At 40.7% G+C, this 24,012-nt stretch overlaps 4 protein-coding genes across 5 annotated transcripts in view; all 4 read right to left on the bottom strand.

The window, feature by feature from the left end:
• Positions 1 to 1,601, bottom strand: part of LOC137198862 (ras-related protein Rab-8B) — a 19,846-nt gene extending 18,245 nt beyond the window's left edge. Inside the window, exon 1 of the mRNA XM_067613237.1 lies at positions 1,308 to 1,601. Within this exon, the coding sequence (XP_067469338.1) occupies positions 1,308 to 1,431 (124 nt within the window). The 5' untranslated portion in view covers positions 1,432 to 1,601. The remainder of the gene's footprint in view (positions 1 to 1,307) is intronic.
• LOC137199612 (NLR family CARD domain-containing protein 3-like) overlaps positions 1 to 12,560 on the bottom strand; it is a 52,461-nt gene extending 39,901 nt beyond the window's left edge. The window contains exons 1-5 of one of the 2 annotated variants that reach the window (XM_067615147.1): positions 12,352 to 12,560; positions 11,653 to 11,779; positions 9,695 to 9,805; positions 9,488 to 9,566; positions 9,068 to 9,296 (exon numbers count right to left, since the gene is read on the bottom strand). In XM_067615147.1, the coding sequence (XP_067471248.1) occupies positions 9,068 to 9,296; positions 9,488 to 9,566; positions 9,695 to 9,805; positions 11,653 to 11,741 (508 nt within the window). In that variant the 5' untranslated portion in view covers positions 11,742 to 11,779; positions 12,352 to 12,560. The remainder of the gene's footprint in view (positions 1 to 9,067; positions 9,297 to 9,487; positions 9,567 to 9,694; positions 9,806 to 11,652; positions 11,780 to 12,351) is intronic. The other variant, XM_067615776.1, reaches the window with a different exon arrangement.
• On the bottom strand, positions 5,032 to 9,053 carry LOC137169585 (NLR family CARD domain-containing protein 3-like). Its single transcript, XM_067573229.1, has 2 exons — positions 6,513 to 9,053; positions 5,032 to 5,824 (listed from the first exon to the last, which is right to left on the bottom strand). Exon 1 carries the CDS (start codon positions 9,026 to 9,028, stop codon positions 7,958 to 7,960), a length of 1,071 nt encoding a protein of 356 aa, XP_067429330.1. The 5' UTR covers positions 9,029 to 9,053; the 3' UTR covers positions 5,032 to 5,824; positions 6,513 to 7,957.
• A 2,063-nt stretch (positions 12,561 to 14,623) lies between the features above and the next one.
• LOC137198099 (isocitrate dehydrogenase [NAD] subunit alpha, mitochondrial) lies at positions 14,624 to 23,751 on the bottom strand. Its single transcript, XM_067612101.1, has 11 exons — positions 23,634 to 23,751; positions 22,532 to 22,585; positions 21,003 to 21,086; positions 20,793 to 20,907; positions 20,530 to 20,717; positions 20,236 to 20,369; positions 18,900 to 19,002; positions 18,302 to 18,366; positions 18,136 to 18,220; positions 17,367 to 17,519; positions 14,624 to 15,379 (listed from the first exon to the last, which is right to left on the bottom strand). The coding sequence occupies exons 1-11, from the start codon at positions 23,658 to 23,660 to the stop codon at positions 15,296 to 15,298; spliced, it is 1,092 nt and encodes a 363-aa protein (XP_067468202.1). The 5' UTR covers positions 23,661 to 23,751; the 3' UTR covers positions 14,624 to 15,295.
• Positions 23,752 to 24,012: the final 261 nt, after the last annotated feature.

The following is a 24,012-nucleotide window of genomic DNA, read 5'->3' as shown; positions in this document are numbered from 1 at the left end:
ACACACACACACACACACACACACACACACACACACACACACACACACACACACACACACACACACACAGTGTTTCCGGTGCGTCACAGCGAGCTGAGCGTGTGTCGCTCTTCTGTCTTCCTGGTGGAAACAGGAAGTGGGAACTGTCGTCTTCTGTCTACACACTGTCAGTATGTGTTGGGCGTGTGTGTGTGTGTGTGTGTGTGTGGTCCTGGTCCTGGACTGGTTCTCCTCGTATCTCTCTGATGGGAGTTTTTCTGTGTCGCTCGGTCCCTTTATGTCTGAAACTGCAGCTCTCTGCTGTGGTGTTCCTCAGGGTTCTGTCTCGGGTCTTGTATGAGGCTGATAAACTGTCTGTTTTGGACAGTTGTCTAACTGCCACTACGGACTAGACAGCTGACGACATTTTACAGCTAAACACTGATAAAACTGAGGTTCTTATCATTGTTTCAGACAGCAAAGCTTCCAGTGTTGCTCAGTGTGTTTGGTCCCTTTCTTCAGCTCTACAGTCTAATCTTACAAACCTCTGTGTTTTATTTGATCAGGCTGCACTTTGATCAACCCGTCCATGTTTCTTCCACTTAAGAAACTCAGATCTGTTGTATCACAACCTGAACTAGAGATGATTATTCAAGCTTTTACATCATCTCAGCTGGAATCCTGCGGTTTCCTTTTCAGCTGCCTCAGAAAGTCCGACGACTCACATCACACACACGTTATCATCTTTACTCTGGCTTCATATTAAGGCTCCTGGTTTCACATATAGAGCCCTGCATGGTCAGGCACGTCTGTTGTTGCTTATTTATTATTGTTTGTTTCTTTTTTTTACTGTTTTTATGATCTTAATTTTAACAGTTTTCCTCTTGTGAAGCACTTTGTGACATAATCAATAAACTTAACTTATAGAACTTTATACGCTTTGTTTAGAAAGGTGCACTATAAATAAAGTTTATTATTATTATTATTGGTATTAATATTATTTCTCAGAGTTCCCTCACACAGAGACATTATTGAACAGTTTGATTATGATCAGTAAACTGATGCTCATGAGTCAAATGTTCAACTGATGATCGATCACTCACTGATCAGCTGATCACTTTGCAGCAGGTGTGTGTTGCTGTAGGTGATCAGTGGGGTCAAAGGTCATCCAGCTGTGACACACACCTTAACGCTTTCACTTTCCCGGTCAGCTGTCGTTAGCTCTGCGGCTAACACGCCGCGGTGTCCCGCTGACAGCTGGCCGCCTCCGGCCGGTAGTTTACCGGCTGAAGCCCCCGGTAGACCCCCTGCCCCCCCGGTAAACTCACCTATAGTAGAGATGAACGTGGTGTTGAACGCGTCCTCGCTGAACCGGAACAGCAGGCAGGTTTTACCGACGCCGCTGTCACCGATCAGCAGCAGCTTGAACAGATAGTCGTACGTCTTCGCCATTTTCCCGCCGTCTGTCCCGGTGATGTAACGGAACCTCCGGCCTCCACAACCCGCCAACACCCCGCAGAGTCCGCAGGGTTTACCGGGTTTACTGCGTCTGTATCGGATCCTACCGACACAGCACCGAGAGGAGCAGGAAGCACCTCGGCGTCAAGTTACCGGAAACACATCGCCACACGCTTCCGCTGCCGGAATTTCAGAATAAAAGATTAGATGGGGTTTTACAGGAGGTTCCCAGTGTTTCCAGTATATTAAACCAGCAGTCAGGTGTCTGTAATCATTCCTCCTGTTCATACTGGATATTAAAAGATCCTTCAAATGTGCTTTCAATGGAAGTGATGGAGGATAAAATCCACAGTGTGTCCACACAGTCATTTAAAAGTCTGTGTGAAGCTTCTATTCAGCTTCAGCAGTCTGAGTTAGTCATATCAAGTGGATATCTGACACATTTACAGTCTTTTTAGCATCAAATTCCCTCTTTGTGTTTCCTCGGACAGTGTTTCCCTGTTGAGCTGCAGGTGGAAGTATAGTAACAAAAAGAGGGACTTTGGCACTAAAAAGACTGTAACGTTGAAAGATATCTACTTGATTTGACTCGTTTGGACGCTGAAGCTTCATATTAGCTTCAGATAAACTTTTAACCCTTTAACATCCACCGGATCGCCGGCGACCAGCTTACACCAGTTGTAAGCGGCAGCATCACACAGTAATGAGTCAAAGCAATTGGCACAATTTGGCCAATTGGAGATGATTGGAGAGGTTCAGGGACACCAGAAACTAAAAACTCCCATAAGGTTAGAGGCCTAGAGGTCTGCAATTTTATAAGGTATGTGGTGATATGTCTGCATAGTTGTGGCATAAAGCGTGTCCTAACTATAGTTATTCATATATGACTCATTATAGACGAGGACCAAAAACACTTTTTTGAGCCTTATTTGAACTGATGTAGTTTTGTTTGTGTTTTAGCCACATGCTAAACAAACACATTTCCAGAAACTAGAAGATGTCATTTGTCAGATGAAGCCTAATACATGTATCACAGCCTTACAGTTCTTCTGTTATAAGCTTTTCCATTCGGGTATGCCAAATAGGCGAAAATTCTATAAAAAGGGTGGATGTTAAGGGGTTAAATATATTTTTACACAGAAGGAGGACTGTGGATTTTGTCCTCCATCACTTCCATTGTAAGGTCATTATGAAGGGATCTTCTAATGGTCAGTATGAACAGGAGGAATGATTACAGCAAGAAACACACTGACTGCTGGTTTAAGACACACATGATAAAGTGTGAACTTGTCCTTTAACATCATCACTGTAACAACTTTTATATTCCTGCCTTTTATTTATTTCTTCTATTATATTTTGAACAGTTACATATCATGTTATTCTTGTTATTAGTGATATTAGCATGTGTGTTTATTAATTTGTATCACAGAGTCATTAATTATTCTAATTATCTTTCATTCTTGTCTTTTTTTCTATTTTCTTCTGTATGTTCTTTATGTGTTTTGTATTGTTTTTATAAACTTCAATTTTGGATGTTGTTTTTTTAAGCAATCCTTTTTTACTCCTTTAATGAATTACATTTTTTGTTTGTTTGTTGTTATTTGTACACTGAATGAAGTAACCTAAAACTAACTATATATATTCAATTAAATTGTCACATCTAATAATAAAAATCAACATTAACAAATAACATAACAAGTAATGACTGTGATACTACTAATAATACTTTTATTAAGCACCTTTCATACATGAGATGCAGCTCAAAGTACTTTACATGAAACTGCACAAACTAAGTTTCTAATATGAAGGAATATCAGGACATAAATGTTGATACTGATACTTTTTATTGATCATTATATAAATATGCAGTATTCTCATGTAAAGCAGAGAAATGTGTCATTTATTAGGTGAACTGTTAACTGACCACATTTCTTTTTACTAATCTCTGTTAATCACTTCAGGCTTAAACACTGAAAGGTTTTTAATTGTAAACATGTAAATGTCAAAAAATGTCAAAATGTTATTATCTTAAAATCTGTGTATATCTTCCATCTCCTCCACAGTTGAACTCTCTGTGTTATTAGATCTCAGGTGTCTCATCTGGAGGTTCCCAGATCCAAACCAGAGCTGGAAATAAAAAGCATGTTTAGTTTCACTCAGGTGGAAAAAACTGCAGCAGGAATTAAAGTTGGATCAGCAGATTTGAAATGTTTATTATGTTTACAATTATCCCAAATTGTTCAGATTTACTTTACTTTACTTGCAGTTTTCTAAGTTTTAATGTTTGTGTTGTAGTTTTGCTTTTATTGTCTTGTGTACACAAGCAAAACACAGTGAACTGCTGTCATTGGACCACGCTGTTTAAATAAAGGTTGAGTGAATTGCCTAAACCAACAAATCACTGCACACAACACCAGCAGAGACGTAAACAATGTTTGAAACTAAATATTTCTGTGCTGAAATGATGCGTCTGTTCTTTGATGATCAGCCTGTTCCACTGACTACGTTATGAGCTTTCATTTTGAAGGTTGATCCGCTGTGGTTTCTTGTGTGTCTCTGACAGCTTGATGAAGCCAGGAAACAGGGGGCGTGGGTCTGTGACGTCATCCTCAAGGAGGGACGGGAAGTTAATGTTAGCGTGAAACTCACGTGACCAGTTCATGTTAAAAATGTATTAATCATCAATAAAAAAGTAAATATTCATCAGTAAAGAAACATTCCGACATCTCTGTAAATCCAGAGGTTGAAGACGTACTCAGATACTTTACTGCAGTAAAAGTACATAAGTATTATGAGCTTGATGTAGTTAAAGTATTGCAGTAAAAGTACATAAGTATTATGAGCTTGATGTAGTTAAAGTATTGCAGTAAAAGTACATAAGTATTATGAGCTTGATGTAGTTAAAGTATTGCAGTAAAAGTACATAAGTATTATGAGCTTGATGTAGTTAAAGTATTGCAGTAAAAGTAGTGGTTTGGTCCCTCTGACTGATATATTATTATATATGACATCATTAGATTATTAATAGTGAAGCATCAGTGTTAGAGCAGCATGTTACTGTTGTAGCTGCTGGAGGTGGAGCTAGTTTACACTACTTTATATACAGTTAGCTAGTTTAGTCCAGTGGTTCCCAACCTAGGGGTCGGGCCCCTCCAAAGGGTCAGCAGATAAATCTGAGGGGTGGTGAGATGATTAATGGGAGAGGAAAGAAGAAAAAACAAAGTTCTGATACACAAATCTGTTTTCAGTTTTTGGACTTTTTCTCTAATCTTTGATTTTTGCTGAAATATTGGATCATTTGAACATTTATTGAAATGAAAGCATGTGAGAAGTTTAGAGGGAAAAATCACTATTTGGTGGAGCTGTTAACAACTCATAGACATGTGAAATGTGACCCCGACTACACACTGCTTTTTGTAAGACGTCAAAAGACAAAAAGGTTGGAAACCACTGGTTTCATCTTTAACAATGTGTTGTATTTTAAAAGCTTGTTATATTATCCATTGTGTCAATAATAATGCTATGAATAGTTTTTATTGATGATGATGTGATAAAATACATGTGAGAACAACAAAAACACTCTGGGCTTCCACAGCTGGACAGATGTTATTTTATTAAAACATGAATAGAGCTGAAAGCTGCTCATTGGATCCTGACAGTAACAACAGCAGAGTCAACTGAGACAAATCAATGAATCATGTAGAAGGAAAAATAATTGAGTGTTTGAGTCTGAGACAGATCTGCTTCACAGTGCAGAGTGTGTGTGATGTTTGATTTCAGCAGCTGATCTGCAGTCAGCAGAGTTTCTGTACACAGGAGAGACTCTTCCTCCTACAGAGAACACAGAGACACTGACGAACCAGGTGACCAGAGCCCAAACCCAAACCCAGCATACAGAGGCTGAGTGAATGTGGTGTTGAAGGTGTGGAGGTGGATCAGTGTGTCAGAGGAGACTCTGACACACTGACACACTGACACACTGACTGACAGTCCACATACACTCCTACTCTGTTAGAGACGGAGGAGGAGGAGGAGGAGGAGGAGATGGATGTTTTTCTGTTATTGTGCCAGACAGAGTAACTACTGTAATCAGAGCAGATCAGACTCCAGGACTGATCATTCCTTCCAAACAAACAGGCATCATTGTGTTCTCTCGTTCTGATTCCTCTGTAAGTCACTGATATATCAACTCCTCCTCTCCACTCGACCTCCCAGTAACAGCGACCAGTCAGATCATTTCTACACAGCAGCTGAGGCCAGACATCAAATCTGTCTGGATGATCAGGATAAGACCGATTCTCCTCCACATGTGTCACCTTCCTGTTGTTGTCAGACAGTTTGAGTTTTGTGTTTGTTGTGTTTGTGTTCAGTTCCAGTTCACAGGCATCTGATGGAGAGAACAAGACACAATACAGCTGCAGTTTATCATCTGTTGATTTATTAACAACTTTACTGACAATCACTGAAATTAAACCATTCAAACTTAAACCATCTCCAACTAAGACTGAGACACTCAATTACTGAGGAAGGCCATGAGATGTGACTGAAAGCTATGGAGATACAGAGTAAGTGGACGTTTTGATGAAGTTTTTTTTTTACCAAATTCAAACTTAAACTTCATTCCAGCTGCGTCTGATGTTTGTCTAAATGTAAATTCAACAGTTCAGTTAGAACATTAACAGTAAACATGACAGTGAAGATGTCAGTAATATTCATGTTTTTTCAACAAAGTTTGGTGTAAAGTGAAGGTCTTTGCACATCAAGTCTGTTATTTTCACTGTCGTCCAAACAGCTGAAGTCAGTATGAATGAATGAACTTTATCTGCAGGAGAGACATGAGTGACATTTTGGAGCAGGTAGCACCACCATGTGGCCATTTATAAAACATTTCTCTTTTAATTCCTGAACTGTGACCAACAGAAGAAACTTTCTATTTCATGGATTCATTGGTTCAAGATAAATGTCAGTTTAGGCCAAAACAGATTTTCCATCATTTTGAACTTTTTTCACTTCTTTTACATATTTCATCCAGTTTTTCTGAAAGTTTTCATGAATCAAACTGAAAACACATTCACACTTCCTCAGACCAGGTCTCAGTCTCTGCGGTCCACCATGGTTCATCCTGGAGGAAGAGACAAGTCACAATCAACTTCATACACCTTCACTCATATCCACCATTAAACATGAACCAGAGTCCCTCAGTCAGTCACAGTGTCCATCTGTCTGTCCATACCTGAGAGTGTCTACCTGTCTGTTCATACCTGGGAGTGTCCATCTGTCTGTCTATACCTGAGAGTGTCCACCTGTCTGTCCATATCTGGGAGTGACCATCTGTCCGTCTATACCTGAGAATGTCCACCTGTCTGCCCATACCTGAGTGTCCATCTGTCTGTCTATACCTGAGAGTATCCACCTGTCTGTCCATACCTGAGAGTGTCCACTTGTCTGTCCTCACCTGAGAGTGTCCACCTGTCTGCTTATCTCTCTGGTCTCAGCGTTTGATGTGAACATCTTTAATATAGCATGATTTGAAACCCCACTAAAGTAGCGTCATGAACAGGATTTTGCAGCTGTTCCAGATTGGGTCCTTTATGAGGACCCAATCTGGAGGTGGTGCCAGGGGACCACGTGTATGTAAAAGTCTACAGGAGGAAGTGGCACGACCAAAGGAGACTGGAGACTGGAGACTGCAATTGCTGAAGCAATTAATTAATTAATTAATCTGATGCCATTTTGTTTTTACTTTGGAAGAAGAAATGCCTTTAAAGTTAAATATTGTTCGACAGCATATATAAAGATAGTAAGAAGATTTAACAGAAATTTACCGATGTTTTGTCAGTTCATATTTTTCATTTCAATGGTGTTTACTATGTGATTGCAGTAATTTAATTAACTAACTTGTTGTTTTCCACAATATTTCTGATTTCATTTCATTCAGTGTTTAAAAGTTAAATGTAAAGAAAATCATGTGCAATATTTCCCGAGCAGCAGATCTACTTTGTATGTTCACCTGCATGTAGAGGACATGACAGTAATTCTATGTTGTATATTTTGTTATTTTTTCAATTATAATAGATTTTCATGACTGTATGCACATTGAGTCTTCGTTGAAGATGAAATGACAGAAATTTATATCCTGACTCACATGTTGGCGTGAAAGCACTTTTAACTACTGTATATTTGATATTACAACACTTCAGCTCAGACAGTACACACAATCTTTTTAGTATCAAAAATCTTTGTGTAAACTGTAAACTGGGGAGAAGCCAAAATATTACTTTATAAGTACAGTAATAAAAATTACACGAGAGTTTCCAGGCTGCAGTGTGGACTCTCCAGCCCAACGGACAGCAGCTTCACTCCTTTATCCAGCAGGTTGTTGTCACTTAGATCAAGCTCTCTCAGACTAGAGGACTGGGAGCTGAGAACTGAGGACAGAGCTGCACAGCTTCTCTCTGAGTGGTTACAGCCACTCAGCCTGAAGAAGAATCAGCAGAACAAAAGAAAACAGTTGCAAATATTAATTATCTCCCTTGAGCAAAGAATAAACTACATTAATCTGGATAGTTCTGTGTGCACATACAGAGCTTTGTTGGAGGCTTTGACCACTGGCAGCAGCCGCAGAGTATTTCTTCAAGTCAAACACATCCAGATCTTTTTCTGATGACAGTAAGATGAAGACCAGAGCTGACCACTGAGCAGGAGACAGTTTATTTCTGGAGAGACTTCCTGATCTCAGGTACTGTTGGATCTCCTCCACTGGAGAATGATCATTCAGTTCATTCAGACAGTGGAACAGACTGATGCTTCTCTCTGCAGACAGATTCTCACTGATCTTCTTCTTGATGTACTCAACTGTTTTCTGATTGGTCTCTGTCCTACTTCTTGTCTTTTTCAGCAGACCTTGTAGGACAGTCTGATTGGTCTGCAGTGAAAGACCCAGAAGGAAGCGGAGGAACAAGTCCAGGTGTCCATTTGGACTCTTTAAGGCTGCGTCCACAGCACTCTGGTAGAAAAGTGTTGATTTGCCTCTGAACAATTCAGACCACCAGGATGTTGTTTGTTTTCCTGCCAGCAGATTGACTCCAGAGTTGATGAATGTCAGATGGACATGAAGAGCAGCCAGAAACTCCTGAACGCTCAGATGGACAAAGCAGAACACCTTGTCCTGGTATAGCCCACTCTCCTCTTTAAAGATCTGTGTGAACACTCCTGAGTACACTGAGGCTTCTCTGATATCGATGCCACACTCTGTCAGGTCTGATTCATAGAAGATCAGGTTGCCTTTCTGCAGCTGCTCAAAAGCCAGTTTTCCCAGAGACTCAATCATCTTCCTGCTCTCTGGACTCCAGTGTGGATCTGTCTCAGCTCCCTCGTCATACTTGACATTCTTCATTTTGGACTGAACCACCAGGAAGTGGATGTACATCTCAGTCAGGGTCTTTGGCAGCTCTCCTCCCTCTCTGCTTTTTAACACATCCTCCAGAACTGTAGCAGTGATCCAGCAGAAGACTGGGATGTGGCACATGATGTGGAGGCTTCGTCTTGATGTCTTATTTAGAGTGGAGTTTGAAATATAAACCTCTCCCATGTTGCCTCCATCATGTTAAATCTGTTTAAATCATCTTACTGCTCTGCAGACGGTCAGCCAGCTCCTCCTGCTTCATTCTCCTCAGGAAGTGCAGTGTGATCTTCAGAAATGCTTCTCTGATGCTCCTCTTGTGCTCTTCATCCTCACTGTCCAACACCTCCTCATCCTCACTCTGACTCTCTAAGCATTCTGGGTAATCTGGACTCAGATCCCTCTGGACTTTCTTCAGTTCGTTCTTCACAAAAGTGACGATGTTCTCCTCCAGCAGCTGGAACAGAAAGATAAACTGAACTGAAAATTTTAACTGGTAGAAACACAACATGTGATTCATCTGTCAGTCTGAAGGCCTGCTGGTCTAAACAGAGCAGCATGGACACTGTTAGGACCTGAATGGTACTTTAGTATTTCATCTGTGGCTGATGGAGTTGATATTAAAGGTGTGTTTGTACATGTACACACCATAAATATGGAGTCCAGGTGTGTTTGATGCTGCTGTGCAGACTGATCACTGGGAACCTCTGAGCTCTGCTGCTGAACTCTGTAGAGAAAACATCACATTTAAGGACATTTAATGACACAAATCTGCACACAGCTTATGAAAGATGTTCTGTCATGATGACAAAATGAACTCCTGTAAATGCTGGATACTGGATTTAAAGTTCTTACCTTCCATCAGCAGGTTGCACGACTTTAAAGTTAATAGGACGCTCGATAGAGTCGTCACTCTTCATGGACACACAGCTGGGTTCAGGAGAGTCTGCTCTCTGCTGCTGCATCCTGATACAAATAAAACAGTGACAAAAGCATGAAGCTAAAACCAAAAAAATGAAGGATTAATCATCAGTTTAAATCCCAGAATTAAATAGAAATCTGATGTGTTTAAATTCCTCCAGTGATGAAAAGAGGATGGCAGGCGACTTGGTGATGAGTCAACAGAAGAAGAAGGAAGTGAGGATGTTCTACAGGAGTTCTATGGCTCAGTAACAATCTGTACCAACCTCAATAACTAAAGATGGAACTATAAACATCCCAGTTCATCCTTCAGATGGATGAACACAACATCACGCAGCTTTTACTCTGTACAGACTCTGTTAGAGGAGGTACAAGGTGATCCAGACATTGTTTTAAAAACTGTCCCTGGTGCTTTATGTGTTTTCAGAGATGTTATGACATCCGCTACATCTTTTTGTGTAACATCTTCATCCATCCATTGTTCAGTATCATCTTTTAATTTTGGCAGAATAAGATTTCCTGTAAATTATGAGAATAATCTCCTGTCCATTTCCCATCTGATCCATACAGATCCTGATAATAATTTTCAAAACATTTCTGATTTGAATGGGGTCATTTATCATATTACCCTCTTGATCTGTGAGAGAAAAAAAGGAAAAGATCCTTTTTCTTTATTTTCCCTTCTTGTTTTGTGTTGTTGTTTGTTTGTTTAGAAGAGAGGAGGGAAGAAGAGGAAAAAGAAAAAAAAAGGTATGAAAGCCATGGAATGTGGCTGCGGGGATGCCGTGGTGACGTGATCCTGCTTAACGCCCTGCCTGCTATTATTATTGTTATTATTCATATTTCTATTATGATTATCGTTGTCATTTTTATAATTGTTGTTCTCTGTATCTCTCTCCCTCTTTCTTTCTCTCTCAACCCAAAAGGTTGAGGCAGATGGCGTCCACCTAGAGTCCGGTCCTACTTGAGGTTTCTCCTCATTAAAGGGGAGTTTTTCCTGCTGCTGCTCATGGAGGAATGTTGGGTCTCTGTAGATTAAAGAGTTTGGTCTAAACCTGCTCTATGTGGAAAGTGCCCTGAGATGACTTTTGTTGTGATTTTGAACTTTACGAATGACACTGAATTGAAACTAAACTGGTATAAGCTGTGCCTGATGCCAGCCGGTACATGAGGTTTCAGGGATCAGGTGGATTAATATTGTAATTATATTAATATTTTGTCTGTTAAATTGAATAAGATGAAATAAATGACGTGAAAAAGAAAACAATAAATCAGAGCACAGAAACAAAGTGAGGAGGTGTGTTACATGTCAGTGTTGTCCTGCAGAGGGCAGCAAACACCTGCCAACACTGAATAAGAAGCTCTGTGAGAGAGGGAGCTGAGTCTTTCTGAGATGAAGATGTTCCTGTCAAACTGAAAAATAATCAGCCGTCCAATCACAGCTTGGAGGCAGCGCCATGGGCGGAGCTTATCAACACCAGCAGAGGTGAAGTCAAACATGACAGACAGCCTTTCACAATAAAACAGTTTCCTGTGGGCTGAGGGACAGAACTACTGACTGTATGTTTAGTTCCATTTGTGAGACTGTTTGCAGTTTTTTTTGTCTTTCTTTCTTTGATTTGTCTTTAATGAGACATTTTAGATTTTTTCTCATCTTCCATAAATGAAAAACATTCTTGTGTCCAACAATCCTTTCTATCAATTATAAATCTGATTAGTTGACTAATCATTCATTGAGGTCTTTGTTAACTCTGAAAGTTAGTAGTTCATTATGAGTTATTATGAGTTATTATTCAGTAGTTGAGTGTCAGATGTGACAGTGAGTGTGAATAATAATGGTGAAGTGATGTGAGTGGAGAACAGTGATGGACAGTTAGAGATCCTCATCTCACCTCTGAGCTTTGGTCTGGCTGTCATGTTCCCCACACAGAGAGCTTTTAGAGGGAGGGACTCCCTCCTCTCTGTCCTCAAACTGATCCATAGCAGAGAAACAGCTGCTGGGAGAGCTGCACTCAGTCACTACAACAAGGTTTCATCACAGGACACATTAGCTCTCATTCAGCTCTCTAATATGTCACAAATACTGTAGAAAACAGTGAAGCAGCAGCTCTTCCCATCAGACACACTGACCAGGTCCATCTGAGGACTCTGCAGCCTCTGGGACAATTCACAACATGGACTGCAAAGAGCTTTCAGTCAAACCAAGTCTGTCTCAGTGTTGGAAGATGGTTGTGTTTTGGATTAAAATGCACCACAGCCAAGTTGATCCAAGCTGTCCAACCAGTTCTGACACTTCCTGCATTTTTCACTAATGATGTGATCTTAGATTATAATCAAAGTGCTGTTGGTTCAACCTGAGAATCACTAACAGTAATACAAGGAAATCATTCTCAAACTGCCCCCCTTTAACGCATAAAGAAACAAACCATCAACAATCAAAATCTCCTGTAAAACCTGAAGGATTAAATAAATATTGTGAAACATCATCATCCAGAAACATTTCTACTGTTCAGTCAAACAGTGATTCAACACAATGTGATCAAAGTGATCATTCATCAGACATTTACAGATTTCTCTGGTAGGATTCTCACCTGCTGAAGTCACTTCAGGTCAACTTATAGACACTTTCCACCTTCATGTGTCGAGGAAACATTGGCAGAGAAGAAGCTGCTCATTCTCCTCGTCAGTCTAGAAACGATGTGGGGAGTGAAGGCAACAGTGGTGCCAGTGGTAATGGGAGCACTGGGGGCTGTGAGCCACAAACTGGGAGAGTGGCTCCAGCAGATTCCAGGTTCAACATCTGAGGTCTCTGAAGAGTGCAGTTCTAGGAACAGCTAAGATACTGCGCCCCCTCTCTCTGAGGTGTCAGCGATTGTAATTTAATATTTTTTACAAGCTGTTCAAGTCAAATTTGTCTCATTTTTACATCTGAGAGCAGTAAAAACATCCTGAGCTTTGTGTTCTTCTGGCGACCCAGAATACACAGAGATGAAAATATTTAAACTTTTATATATTTTTGTGCAGCTGATTCACTGTTTTGTACGTCGGGAGGGTGTTCTGGATTAAATTTGACCAGTAATGATTCAAGAAGTACAATTCAAAAATGTTTTTGCTTTCTTCACATTAAGTGAAATCGTTGTGGCTGTTTTAGGTAACAGTGAACTGTAATAATAATACAGCAGGTTGTGAATGTTTTCCTCCTTAAACTAATAGTGTAACACCGACATAATAAACTCTTTCTGTTCTCTGAAAGCTTCATTTAGGATTAATCTCCCGTCTATTAATGACTGTTGACGTATTTATGAATGAAAAATAGATTTGTGGTTCAGAAATTTGTTCTAGAGATTATCAGTCAGAATATAAGAAGTATCTGATGGTTAAGAAGATTTTCACTTTCTCACATTAATATACTGGGAGCGGACTGGAACTAGATAATGTGTTAATACATCTGGAGGAAATCCATCTGAATCATGTAACGCTGACGAGTTGATCGCCTCCGTCAGCGGCATGGTTGGATAAGATGTTGACATGTATATAATATAATATTGATAATATTATGGTGAGTGAACATGAAGCAGCAACTCTGGACCCAGAATGTTGAGGTAAAACGGAGTAAATTAACTCAGCCAGATGCGCCTTCAAATCTCTGTAAACGCTGCAGCAGATTTACAAACAAGTGTTATTTGGAAGGAGAAGCCACATCCCCTCCCCCCCGTTCATCACTGGAGCAGCTGTGGAAATGGTTCACAGCTTCAAGTACCGTGGAGTCCACATTTCCAGGGACTTGAAGTGGACCATAAACACCTCCAACATCTTAAAGAAGGCCCACCAACGCCTTTATTTTCTCAGGAGGCTGAGGCAGACCGGCCTCAATACCTCAGTGCTGGCAGCTTTCTACAGGTGTGTGGTGGAGAGTACACTCACCTTCTCCACCACCACCTGGTATGGGCACTGCTCTGCTGCTGACAGGAAGGCGCTGCAGAGCAGTGGTGGAAACGGCCCAGAAGATCTCCCGCAGCAGTCTTCCTTCCATTGAGGACATCTACATCAGCAGGTGTAGGAGTAGTGCGGCCCGCATCATGAGGAACCCTACCCACCCGACCCAAGGACCGTTTGACCCGCTCCCCTCAGGCTAGAGGCTGCGGAGCATTAAGACCAGAACAACTAGGCTCAAACGCAGCTTCTACCCAGAGGCGGTTAGACTGGTGAACTCCATCCCTCAGTGAATGAACTTTCATTGTTTCTGCCTCTGTGCTGCTGCCATAGTGTCTTAACTTAACATGCTGCTCAGTTTCTCAATCCTGCACTACGGTATTATTAGACATACTTACTATTGTTATTTATTCTTAGTAGAGGACTAATTATAATAGATTATTTTAGACTTATTGTATTGTACGCTGCTGGACCTGAGTACAAAGTCCGTTTCATGTGTAAGCAGCTGCAATTAACAATAAATTAACCTTGAACTGAGCCAATTAATATTAAAACTTAATAAAGTGACACACTAACAATCCTAGAGCCAAACTAACAACAGTCTTTAGCTGCTTTAAAGTCCCCGCTATCGCTGCCGGCTGGTGTGAAATGCATTCTGGGATACTAGGCTGCTGGTAACAGAATACTTAATCATTCATACTACACAGTATGCAGTACATAAACAGAGTACATTAGTATGTGACTCTGAACAAAGACCTAGTTACCTTGTTTACTAGCTAACAGCTGATAATAAAGTGTTGATTCAGCGCTAACGTAGCTAACAGACACCCAGCTGATGATACGCTGCCACCTGCTGGTTTGAAGTGTGAACATGTTGCATCTTTAAAGTGTCACTAATGAACTTTGTGTTTCATGAAAACTCTCCCAACATGATAATTAATAGATTTATTTTCACAGAAGGAAACATCATATTCATCACATGACGAGCTTTAAAAACTCCACTTTAATCTCTTCAGAAAGCCCTTTTTTACTGGATGTGAATGTTTTGAAGCAGTTAAGATGTAAATGTAGGAACAGACGTGGTCCATCTCCCTTTACAGACATTTATAGATTTCTGTTTGTGGATCTCAGAAACTCAAGTGAGCAGCAGGAAGTAGAAACAATAAATAAGAGGACATTTCAAACGGTGACACTGGTTTACCGTTAAAAAAAGCAAATATCCAAAGTTCAGACAACACAGGCGGAGTGCTGATATTATCAATATTACGGTAATATGATACTTTCAGTAAGAAAATGAAATGATTTCATTACAACTTGGTCATGTGACATTTGTGCGTATGTTTGCTGTGAATGTTTCGTTATGTTTATTACACACATAGCTGCTGCAGAAGCCCCGCCCCCTCCCGTCACCATGACGATGATGTCATCACAGGGTCATGTTTTCTAAAAACATAAATACAGCTGAGAGAGAAGCAGGAAGTGAAGCTCAGAGAGATCAAAGCAGGCAGTGGAGGGGGTGTGGCTCTGTGGCGGTGGGGGACGGGGCGGGGCTTAGTGGGCGGAGACTCGGGCTCCTGCGGCAGCTGCTGCGTCTCCGCAGCTTCAGTCCAGATCCTGAATACGACGGCAGATCTCAGCTGTAAACTCTGAACACTTGGAGTTTCCTCCCAGGTCCTTCGTCAGTACCTGAGAGAGAGAGAGAGAGAGAGAGAGAGAGAGAGAGACACAGAGAAACAGAGAGAGAGAGAGAGAGAGAGAGACACAGAGAAACAGAGAGAGAGAGAGAGAGAGAGAGAGACAGAGAAACAGAGAGAGAGAGAGAGAGAGAGAGAGAGAGAGAGAGAGAGAGACAGAGAGAGAGAGAGAGAGAGAGAGAGAGAGAGAGAGAGAGAGAGAGAGAGAGAGAGAGAGAGAGAGAGAGAGAGAGAGAGAGAGAGAGAGAGAGAGAGAGAGAGAGAGAGAGAGAGAGAGAGAGAGAGAGAGAGAGAGATGCTGTCAGTCGGCTTTCAGGGATTATTATTAAGTATCAATAATCAATATTTCCTCTGTAACGGGTCCTGTGAGGCCCAGAGAACAGAACCAGCTGCTAAACGCTGCAGGTTCATTAAAACAAGAACTTTGTGGAAAATAGTTCCTTAAAGAACCTGTTTTTATGGTTCTCTGAGGAACCTTTGAGGTTCTTTAAAGATCTCTACTCTAAAAGGTTCTTTGGCATCAATCCCAGGAACTGGTTCCTGTTAGCTCCTTTATGTTTCTCTGGTTCCTGGTTTGACATGTTTCATCAGTGATGCAGGTCTTTCTTTTCTCTTCCAACGTTCTTCTGTGTTACTGCTGGAAGATGCATGTTGTTTTAAATACTGATGTCATGTGGGACACAGAAATAAAAACTACAACTATAGAGCTATATATATATATATATATATATATATATATATATTTATATGAACCAATCATCGGATAATTTGTAAGTCATTTGTAATTCAAAAACCAAATAACGGTAAATCTGTTATTTGTTTCAAAACAAAAAACAAAAAAACGTTTTTGGTGTCAGAATCAAATAACAAAAAACCAATCAAACTCGGCCCGTTGTTGGTTTTTGCTGATTCATTTTATCATTATTCCTTTTTGGATTGAATATCCAGCAGGTCTGCCGACATTCAGCTGATTCGTTTTTGAGTTTGAAACCAAAAATGAAGTCATGTGATCTCTTCCTTTTTTGTTTCCAAACAAAAATCCATAAAACCAAATTTAAAAGACTGTGCAAATTTTGGTTTAGAAATCAAGTACTTTTGTCAGTTCTGTACAATAGCGGCTACATTAACCTACCCATGATCCTCAGCGACCGTTGCTATGGTGAAGACGCCAGCGGCAGCCGCGCGTGTGTGTAAACGGGATGAAGACGGGGTTATAAAACTGAACTTTACATTTCACATCCCTCATTTCAGCCCTACACTCATCAAACTGGACTTTAGATTGTGCATTTTATTCAACCTCCACTGTTACATGATGTAATTATTAATTATTTATGTTTAATTTATTCTCTCGTCACCTTCATATATTTCATACTTTGTTTCTTTGTCCATAGCACACATTATTTTCTTTACAGTTCAGTGTTCAGTAAAGCTCGTTGATCCCGATCATAACCAATAATCTGCAGTACAACATAATGTTATTCTGACTATATGTTAATATGTCGCTGTTTTGTTTTGAAACAAGTAACAGATTTAACGTTTTTTGGTTTTTGAATTACAAACGAATTACGAGTTATCCGATGATACCTGGACCAACATGCCGTCTATATTTTTAAGCCAACATGTGTTAACAGAATAATTAAAGACTGAACCTGCTGTGACTCGAGGCGGCTAATATAGCAGCTAACGCTACGTTAATACAGTTATTGTTCACGCTGTAATAACTGGATTTCAAACACTAAACGCTGCAGAAACATTCAGACCTGATGTTTACTGAGAAAAGGTGAAAATGCAAAGCTTGAACTCTGCTGGTTTGAACATCTCAGGACGTCAGCTGACACCTTCAGGCTGCAGCTCTGTATAAACCTCAGATTCCCTCCAGTTGATGGATTTAGATCAGAGAAATAAACAGTTCTGGACTGTTTGGATCCTCCTCACAGACTCCAGCAGAACAACATTAAACTCGTTGTTTCCAGTCTGACCTTCTTTTCTCTGATGGTGTCGAAACAGGCCGTCTGGATCTTCTGGCCGCAGTCATGGAGACCCATGTGACGCAGCATCATGACGGCGCTCAGCAGCAGGGCGGTGGGGTTCGCCATGTCCATGCCGGCGATGTCGGGGGCGGTGCCGTGAACCTGCGGCACAAACAAACACAAACAAATAAACAAACACAGTCACAATCAGCTGCGGTCGGATCTGTTTCCGTTAAAACTTTATTTAACGTGTGAAAGTTCTTCTGCTTTATGGAAACCAGTCAGACGTACTGGTTATTCTCAGCGGTTCAAAGTAATTACATTCTGGTCACTCTGAGTGAATTCGGTAACCATGGCGACACGTTTTGTTTTACAACTTCAAGTATTTTGAATTCATTACGCTCCGATTCACCTCTGACTTCTTCTCCATAGCAACAGCAGCTGAGACTCATGGGTATTGTAGTGAACCAGTAGGATCGAAGAAAAAACCCTTCAGGAACCAGCAGCTGCTGTTTGTTCTTCTTCTGTGGTGCATTTTGTTCTTTATGTGTCAGAAGTTATTAAAAGCTTGCTGATGTAGAGATGTAAATATTAATCAATTAACAGAAAACTCATAATTCTCATTTTCATCTTCATCGTCTAAAACCAAACGTCTTCATCACCACAGTCCTGCTGACGTCATTAAACTCAACGTGACCTTCGGTTTCATCAACTAAATAACTTGTTTATCATCATCATCATCAAACATCTTTTAAATGTTAATAAGAGAAAAACAAACCGATTCAAAGATGGCGACTCCGTTGGCTCCGATGTTCCCGCTGGGAGTGACGCCGAGTCCTCCGATCAGACCGGCGCACAGATCACTGCGACAGACACATGATTCAAAGTCAACAAACGATCAGCTGATGTTTGTCTGTAAACACGATGAATCTGTAGGAACTGACCTGAGGATGTCTCCGTACAGGTTGGGCATCACCAGAACATCAAACTGAGTCGGATCCTGAACCATCTGAAGTTAGAAACATCAAACGTTTAATAACATATGAACTGATTCATCCGACATAAACAAGCTTTAAATGAACAGTAACAGTCAGAACACTACATGATGTCAGTTCATCGTCTAGTGAATCAGTTAAAGTGTAAATATGTTTTTTGAAGTGTTTTTGCTGTGGTGAAACTAACACTGTGTGTTTAAAGGGTTTTATCTTTAAGCTCAGAGCCTGAAGAACTAATAATAACGTCACAGCAGCAGAGACGTTGTTGTTTAGTTGAACCATGAAGTGCAGCTGTGTGGAAACATCTGCATTAGTAGTTGTTTCTCTGCTCGTTTATTCACGTTTGTCCTTTAATTTGTCACCTGTATGTGTGTTATTATATATATATATATATATATATATATATATATATATATATATATATATATATATATATATATATATATATATATATATATATATATATATATATAGAGAGAGAGAGAGAGAGAGAGATAGATAGATGATGATTTGTTGAAACTAACCATGTGAGTAACAGTGAACTTACGTTGAGACAGACGGTGTCGAGGTACATCTCAGTGAACTTGATGTCTTTGTAGTTCTCGGCCACCTCACGACATTTTCTCAGAAACAAACCGTCTGACATTCGCCTGGACGGACGGATGATTATTAGACATTTTATCAATCAATCAAGAAAATAACTGTCAGTTAGTTCATGTGAAGGAGTCAAAGACAGAAGCTTTATTATTGATTTATCTGCTCACTACTTCCTTAATTAATCACCTATAATCAACTTAATGGATTAGAATATCGGTTTGAACAGCAACAGAGGAAATTCACTTGTTGGAACAAAACCAGAAGAAGCCAAAATACTTTCTGCAGCTTTTGTTACCAAAAGAATTCAAATCTGTGTTTGATCAGATTTTAACGATGTTGTTCAGGATGTTTCTGTGTTTAAATGTTCGTCTGTGAAACCAGCAGATAAACACACAAGACTCAATAACAGATCAATAAAAACGACAGAACAGACTGAAGAGACGTTAGTTCAGTGTTCACATCAAACTTACAACCGTTGATTGATTTAACGATCTAAACACGTTATTAAGTGAGTCACTCTGACTGCATCTGTTACATCTAATCATTTATATTTTATTATATCAGTGTTTCCCCTTTAATAGTAAAAGAACCCGCGTTTTTTTAAAACGCCAAATATCCGTTCATTCACAAATCAGCAGCGTTTCGGAGCCTCTGATCAGCGCTGTCTCGAAATGCGAGTCAACGTCTGTGTCGTCGCCATGGAAACTGCAGGTAGCGAGTGAGCGAGCGTCAGAAAAGTGACGGTGAATGTGAGCAGAGGAAAAGGTGAACGGTAAGGCCGAATCCAGACGGCATCAGGCGGTGCAGCGTTCAGCCGCAGGGAGGCGCTGCGTCACTTTAAAACACTTTAACCGACGTCACTGCATTGAACTCTGCAGCTGAGAGTTTAAATCTGTTATTATTATTTAGAAGCTGGAAACGTTTACCGCCATGTTGTCTCGCTGGCGGCGATTCAACCGACAAACACGCTGCCCGAGACTTTCAGGCTGCAGCTCTGCTGTCGGTTAAAGACGCGAAGCTGCGTCGTGATGAACGCTGGTCGACCGCCGCTGCGTCCGGAGCGAAAGGTGACATCATCACATCAAGAGTATCATTAATACGACCCGTCTGTTACTGCTTAAAAACTATTGATTAATTATTAGAATTGTTGCTAATTAATTGTCTTTTGATCAACTAATTTATGAATCGACTTCTCGTTCTGTTAAAGAAACTCCTGCATCATGTTTCATGTATATAGATCATTCCAGATATAGATTATTGATCATTAATCGTCGTGTCGTACTCACATGATGTTGGCTTTGTGGACGGCCGTCACGCTGTTTCTCTGGTTGTTTCTGGCGTATTCGAAGGCGTACTCAGCGATGCGTCTGCTGGCGTTCTCGGTGATCAGTTTGATGCTCTGAACGACGCCGTCGACGATCTGCGACAACGAGACGACGGACAGATTGACAGCAGAGAGAAAGAACGACATGAATCCACTCGACACACCAAGACTGAGACCAGAACTGGTAGATCCAGATGCAGATCGTTATTGATCAATCTGCCTTTTAATGTTTGAATGAGTTCATTTAGTCACTCACCACGTGTTCGATGCCGCTGTACTCGCCCTCCGTGTTCTCTCTGATGGTGACCAGGTCCACGTCGGTGTACGGCGTCTTGTAGCCCTCGATGGAGACGCAGGGTCGCACGTTGGCGTAAAGGTCGAAGGTCTTCCTCAGCAGCAGGTTCATGGAGGGGTGACCCGCGGCGATGGGCGTCTTCAGAGGTCCTGCGGGAGGAACGACGTTTAGAAAACAACCACAGCTGCTTTTTTTAAAGTGGCGTCGTCCAGGTTACGACTCACCCTTCAGTCCGATCTTGCTCCGGTCCATGGACTCTTTAGCGTCAGGAGGGATCATCCACCGGCCGCCTGGTCCCTTTATGGCCGTCACGTTCCTCTCCTCCCACCTGATGGGAGCCTGCAGGTTCAAATAGAAACATTACAACAGCTGCCGCCGCCGCCGCCGCCGCCTGGAGAGTCTTTCCTGTTCGTCTCTGTGATCTCAACACTCACTTTAGCAGCTTCAAAGATCTTCATGACAGCAGAGGAGATCTCTGGACCGATGCCGTCGCCAGGAATCAGAGTGACGGTCTGCATCTGTAGAAACAAACCGTCCGTCAACCTGATCATCACTTCCTGTCTGTCAAACTACAGGAAACAGTCAAACCTGAACGCTGCTGTTTGGAGTCAGTGTGCGGCTCCTTCATCATGTTTAACATCATCCTCATCATCATCCTCCTTCATCACCAAAACTGTTGTCACAGATTTACTGTCAATCAGGTTCAGGTTCAGGTTTCTGTATTTGACACGTTCTACAAACATGATACTCAAGACTCCAATAATCAGGACTTAAAAACAAGAAAATAAATAACTGCTAGAATTAAAAAAGGTAAAAATAAAGAAACGTTGCTTCTATAGTTTCTGTTGCTTCGTCTGGTTCGTCTGAGCGATGGCTGTAAACGTCCGTCCAGGAGAAGCTGAAAAGAGTCGAAGTCGTTCTTTAAATCAGCTGATTATCTGCTGTAACGACTCATCGATCGGCTTAATCGACCTTTTTATTTAATTCAGAGTTTCTGTTTTTAAAGATGTTTCTGAATCATGAACAAGATGAAACTGATTCAATAAAAGCCTGATAGGATACAGTCGTCATGGTGATTGTTTAGTCATAACTGTAACCGTAACGACGCGGCAGGTCTTCATCAATCAGTCGTCATGTGTTTGATGTTTCATTAAAGCATCACGTCTGTCTGCTCTGATTCTTCTGTCGACTAACGACGACGATCATCTGCAGACTTTAAATCATCGATCAGCTGCTGCGACACATTTATTTTATTTATTTACCTTTTTAAAGATTTTTATTCACAATCTGAGAAGCTTGTTGGACAAACGGTGATCGAAACACTTTTCAGACAAAACAATGAATCCAGAAAATAATCAATAATAATAATCAATAATGAGAATATTGATTAGTTGATCTTTAAAGGCTCGTTCTGCTTCTAGAGCTGCAACTAATTATTGTTTCAATTAATCAATTAATCTGCTGATTCTTTTTCAATTTAATTGATTGAAATCTGCAAATAAAACATCAGAAATTAAAACTTTTATAAAGATCAAAGTTCTTCTTCTTCTTATTTATTCTGCTGACTGAAACGATTCAATCTGATGTAATAATGAATCTTCAGACGTTTTCATCAGTTTTCATCTTCAACTCAAAATGTTTGTAAAAGTGGAAACATAAATGTTTATAAATCCCTGCACACTGATTGGCTGACAGCTGAGTGACGTCTAACAGATTCACCTGATTGTTGAGTCGTTTCTTTAAATAAGAAAAAGTCCAAATTCTCTGATTTCAGCTCGTTAAATGTGAATATTTTCTTGTGTCTTTCGTCTGTGACGGTGAACTGAAGATCTTTGATTGTGGACAAAACAAGACATTCGATGACGTCGTCTTTGAGAAACACTGATCCAAACAGCTAATCGATCGATCGATCGATAATGAGAACGACGGTAGAGAGAAACGTGGGTGTGTGAGGAAGACTCACCCCTCTGGAGAAGGAAGCTGCAGACAGAGCAGGTCTCCGGACCGCCTGGGACAGCTGGAGACAACATGAAGGTCACATTAACACAAACACTCGAGACTGTTCAAACAACCACCAGAATCATCGACTGCAAGTATTTAAACACAACCGCACTGCAGCTTTAATACTGTTTAATCTGTCAGTTAGTAGATATTAATATTAGTGTTATCTTCAATAAGTAAAGAGAAACTGAGATACTATTTCTGGACAAAAACATCACAGCTTAGGTGTCAGAAATGAAAACTAAACTGCAAAATAATACAAGTTTATTTTATTTGTCGGTGATTTCAGGAAATTGATCCTTTGCCTGTTTAATCACAATTTATTTATTTGAAATTGGTTCTTTATTTTAATCTCAACAAGCCTCCTAAACGCATTTTGTTCATCTCAGTTTTGTGTTTTAATCCCGATAAAAAGCTTCAGTTTGATGCATAAAAACCTTTTAATGTCACATGTTTAGTGTATTTTTAGTCCTTGTATGACCTGCTGGACTGAATCTATGTTTAGTTTTTCCTGATTTAGTATCTGGACATGTAAATATGAACGTACAGTAATTACTGAGCAGCAGGAAACACCAGCGGCTGTTCAGCTGGTTTATGACGTTTTAATTGTGTCCTCTGGTCAAAGTTTTTAACCCAGAATGCAAAATAACCTTAAATTAGCAGGTTTTTAAACAGAGTTTGGTGTTTTCAGCTTATAAGACAGAACTGACAGACTCCAGAACCTGCTTTAACAAACAGACATAATGAATATATGATAGTAGATGTACTGTCACGGTAACGTTAGCAGGTTTCACGGTGATTTAAACGGGGATAAAGTCGTGAGTGTCCCGGTGAGTTAGCTCCGTTAGCTCCGTAACTGTCATCATGCTGAAGGACACGCACACACACACCGGCAGCAGCTAGCATGCTAACCGGCTAAATGAAGCGTCATAAAAACCTTTTTCTGTTAAACTACAGAACATCGCAGCGGCGCCAAATCTTCTCCTCACACAGTGAACACAGTTTCACAGAGTTAGAAACACCGTCACTGCGTTTTATCCGTTTTTAATTCATATTTTACTCACCATTGACCTCCACGCGCTGCCCGCCATTCTGCTGAGGAAGAGGGTTCAAAGATCCACTCTGAGAGAAGAGGGTTCACTCTGCTCCGCTGCCGGGGACGAGCCGGGACAAAGATCCACTCTGTAGGAGAGGGATCACTCTGCTCCGCTGCCGAGGACGGACGTACGGACGGATAGATAGATAGATAGATAGATAGATAGATAGATAGATAGATAGATAGATAGATAGATAGATAGATAGATAGATAGATGTGAAGCTTTGAAGCCAATTTGACATATCGGCCAAATCGTGGAATTACAACTTCCAGGTCAAACAAGGGCCGTAAAAAGCTTTTTCCCAGCACACAATCATGGGAAAAGAAGCGACTGTAAATCAGTGAAT

Source organism: Thunnus thynnus, chromosome 1 (genome assembly GCF_963924715.1).
Source record: "Thunnus thynnus chromosome 1, fThuThy2.1, whole genome shotgun sequence".
Taxonomy (NCBI): Eukaryota; Metazoa; Chordata; class Actinopteri; order Scombriformes; family Scombridae; genus Thunnus; species Thunnus thynnus.
This window is presented reverse-complemented; position numbering and strand designations above follow the sequence as displayed.

Coding starts and splice junctions, on each gene's coding strand:
- LOC137198099 (XM_067612101.1), bottom strand. CDS start 23,660: ATGGCGGGCAGCGCGTGGAGGTCAATG. Junction 20,370..20,529: donor ACAGCGGCATCGAACACGTG/GTGAGTGACTAA, acceptor TCGTTGTCGCAG/ATCGTCGACGGCGTCGTTCA. Junction 15,380..17,366: donor ACACCATCAGAGAAAAGAAG/GTCAGACTGGAA, acceptor TCTCTCTCTCAG/GTACTGACGAAGGACCTGGG.
- LOC137169585 (XM_067573229.1), bottom strand. CDS start 9,028: ATGGGAGAGGTTTATATTTCAAACTCCACTCTAAATAAGACATCAAGA.